This window comes from Physeter macrocephalus, chromosome 13 (genome assembly GCF_002837175.3).
Source record: "Physeter macrocephalus isolate SW-GA chromosome 13, ASM283717v5, whole genome shotgun sequence".
In the NCBI taxonomy this organism is placed as follows: domain Eukaryota; kingdom Metazoa; phylum Chordata; class Mammalia; order Artiodactyla; family Physeteridae; genus Physeter; species Physeter macrocephalus.
This window is the reverse complement of record NC_041226.1, coordinates 83,422,410-83,425,594: the sequence shown is the minus strand read 5'-3', so window position 1 is coordinate 83,425,594 and position 3,185 is coordinate 83,422,410. Positions and strand designations below refer to the sequence as shown.

General features: G+C 58.4%; 1 protein-coding gene across 2 annotated transcripts in view; it reads right to left on the bottom strand.

Annotated features, from left to right (window-relative positions):
- Positions 1–2,014, bottom strand: part of UBAC1 (UBA domain containing 1) — a 27,960-nt gene extending 25,946 nt beyond the window's left edge. Inside the window, exon 1 of one of the 2 annotated variants that reach the window (XM_028497453.2) lies at positions 1,810–2,014. In XM_028497453.2, the coding sequence (XP_028353254.1) occupies positions 1,810–1,947 (138 nt within the window). In that variant the 5' untranslated portion in view covers positions 1,948–2,014. The remainder of the gene's footprint in view (positions 1–1,809) is intronic. The other variant, XM_024126541.2, reaches the window with a different exon arrangement.
- Positions 2,015–3,185: the final 1,171 nt, after the last annotated feature.

Below are 3,185 nucleotides of genomic sequence, written 5' to 3'. Positions count from 1 at the left end.
GGCCGCTGAGCCTGCGCGTCCGGAGCCTGTGCTCCGCCACGGGAGAGGCCACGACAGTGAGAGGCCCGCGTACGACAAAAAAAAAAAAAAAAAAAAAACAACGTTAGGACAGCTGCGCCAATCCTCACCATCAGTGAGTTTAACTCAGCACCACACCAACTTACCCACTCGCTTCTCCTGGCCTGACTCAGCAGGTGACACGCCACGGCCACACACTTCTGGATTGACAATCTTTTTCCGTTTACAGGCATGCCTCGTTTTATTGTGCCTTGCTTTATTTCGCTTCACAGATACTGTGTTTTCTACAAACTAAAGGTCCGTGGCAACCTTGTGTTGAACGAGCCTATTGGTGCCATTTTTCCAACGGCATTCTTTTTAAGTTAAGATACGTACGTTGCTTTTTTAGACATAACGCTATTGCACACATAATAGACTATAGCGCGAACATAACTTTTATACGCACTGGGAAATCAAAAAATTCGTGCGATTGGCTTTATCGTGCCAGTCGCTTTGTTGCGGTGGTCTGGAACGAACCCGCAGTAGCTCAGCAGTGTGCTAGTATTAATCCACACGCTTGTTACGGGCCCACCAAGAGTCTGGCCCTGGGTGTGTGAATGCAAATCCAGCCCTCCAGGAACTTCCGTCCTGAGTGGGTGAGACACAGCATCTCAGGGAGGTTTTTAAAAAATGTACTGGACAAGCAACGAGCCTGGCTCTAAGAACCTGCATGCTCATGGAGCTCCCAGCCTTGCAGCTTACTGCTGTCGTGGTGGTTTTCTAGATGGTGAAATCACCTTACTGGCTCAGAAGTAAAAGAAGAAAGCAGCCAAGTGTGTGAGCCTGGATCCCCCTCCCCCCTGATGTGAGACTGAGACCGTTATTCACATCCAGCGTGTTTCAGAAGGGGACTGGCAACCAGAACGCTCCCTGGCCTGCCGTCTGACAGTTACAGAACAACTCCACAGACGCATACTCCCAAGAGGGACCCAACAGTATTTTATAGGCAGTCACTAGAACAATAACTGTAAGTTTATTCTTGGAGGCCACACTAATAGATACATCACTTATCACATGGAATGCACACGAAGAGGCTGTGGCCTCTTTGTCCTAAATTCCGACATGGAGACACTAGATGGTGCAAAGGATCGAGTTTCCTTAGGCAGCCAGTTAGATAGATGTCTTGGCCTGCCTTACGGAGTCGAGAAGCTTACAGAGGTAAAGCCAAGAGCTAGTTCCAAACACTAGCAACCTAAGGAACTGGACAAGGAATATTTCGTGGGAACAAACTTTAGAAAGTGGCCCTCTCGGCGAGAAACCCCTTCTCCCGGACCGACCCACGCAATCGCTGTAAAGGCCGCCGGTAAGCACGGGCGCAGGGACGAGCCCCGCGGCCTCACTGTTGTAAGGGATTCCAGCTACGGGGCACCAGTGGCCAGGGCCAGGCCCCGGCCCCCATGCCAGCCCCAGGAAGCAGCTCCAAGCGGCCGGCTCCGCAGGTCAGGAGAAGGCGCCTCTCCCGTGGGTCCCTACTTCCTCGGGCACTAATTCCCAGCTCCGGGAACCGCACCGCGGCAGCAAGCGCGGATGCTGGAAACGCTAGAGGCCTCGCTCCGGCGGCGACTTCGCCTCTCCCAGCCCACGCTCCCGACGCGCCCCGCCGCCCGGGCTGTCGTCGGAGTCAAACCAGAGGAGAGAGGGTAAAGCGCCCAGCCTGGGACCCGGCTCGCGGAGGCGCGTCCAGAGGGTGTCGGGGGCGGCCGGGAAAAGGGGCGGAGGGAGGGGGAGGCCTGGAGCCGCGGCCGGCCTTACGTGCTTAAGGCAGCGCTCCTTGAGCTTCTCCACCGAGGTGTCCTCGGTCGCCTCCTCCAGCCACTCGGCGCCGTCGGACGCGCAGACGTGCAGCCGCAGCACCTTGCCCGCGAAGATCTTCTCCTCCTGCACGAACATCGTGCCGCCGTCGCCGTCGCCGCCGCCGCCGCCGGGGCCTGCGGCCGCGCGCCCGCCGCCCGGGCCCTGAAGGTCACCGGGGCGGGCCGGGGGCGGGGCCAGGCCGCCCGCGCGCTCCCTCGCTGGCCGCCGCCGCCGCCCCGCCCCGGCTCCCGTCTGCCGGCCGCCAGCCACTCGCCGCGACCCGAGCAGTCGCCGCGCCCCGCCGCCTAGCCGCCGGGGGCGCGCTGTCGCCGCCGCGCAGGAAGTGCGTCACAGGGTGCGCCCGGAGCACTCCGGGAAATGTGGTTTTCCGGCGGCCGCCTCGGCGGCGGCGCCGCGCCGGAAGTGCGTCACGAGACGCGCCCGGAGCGTGCCGGGAGGTGTAGTTCTCGGGCCTCTTCCTTCGTCCCGCACCTGCGTGCGCTTTGCGGTGCGGGCCGGCAGCCACGCGGGAGCCGGGAGCTTGCGAGTCCGTTTTGAGATGGGCTCTGAGTGTAAAATTCACACCGGATCTTGAACAGTTGGGAGGAAAAGAGGATGAAAAATACCTCAACGATGTTTATCTATTGGCTACATGTGGAAATAATAGGATGTATAGGGTTAAGTAAGGTATATTGAAATCGATTTCACCTGTTTCTTTTCCCTTTTTAAAGCTCTGGCTTCCAGAAGATTTTAGCTGGTCTGTGGCTGCTGTTGTGTTTCTTTTGGACTGTTTCGCCCTAAAGCAGAGTCTCTCTTGAGTGTGGTCCCCAGATCAGCAGCACCTGGGAGCTTGTTAGAAATGCGGGGTCTCCCGTCCCACCCCTATTCCCGCTGTCAGCGACTCCAGGGTGCGGCCCAGCGCTCAGGCTGCAGAGCTGCAGAGGCACACTCAGACGGGCTCGTGAGCACCCCCATGGAAGGAAGCTGACCTGTGGCCTCAGTCCACTCATTTCTGTGACAAGAGTGACGAATTTGAACGCTGCAGTTCGGGCCAGACCTAGACCAGGTGACTGACCTGCGCTCTCCCATCTCCTCCTTTCAGGAGCGTTTGCTGAGCAGAGATGGATACAGCACAGTTCCTGTTCTCGGAGGCTGGTGGTCCCAGCGTCTCACGCCTTCACCATTTTATACACACCTCATTTCCCCGTGACCATTGCGACCGTGTCCAAACTCCTTCTGTCCAGTTTAGCCTCCATGAGCCAGACCCTCTGCTGCTCACCGAAAACATAGCCATGATTAAGGCTAGAGACCAGGACCCAGCCTGGGAATGGGCG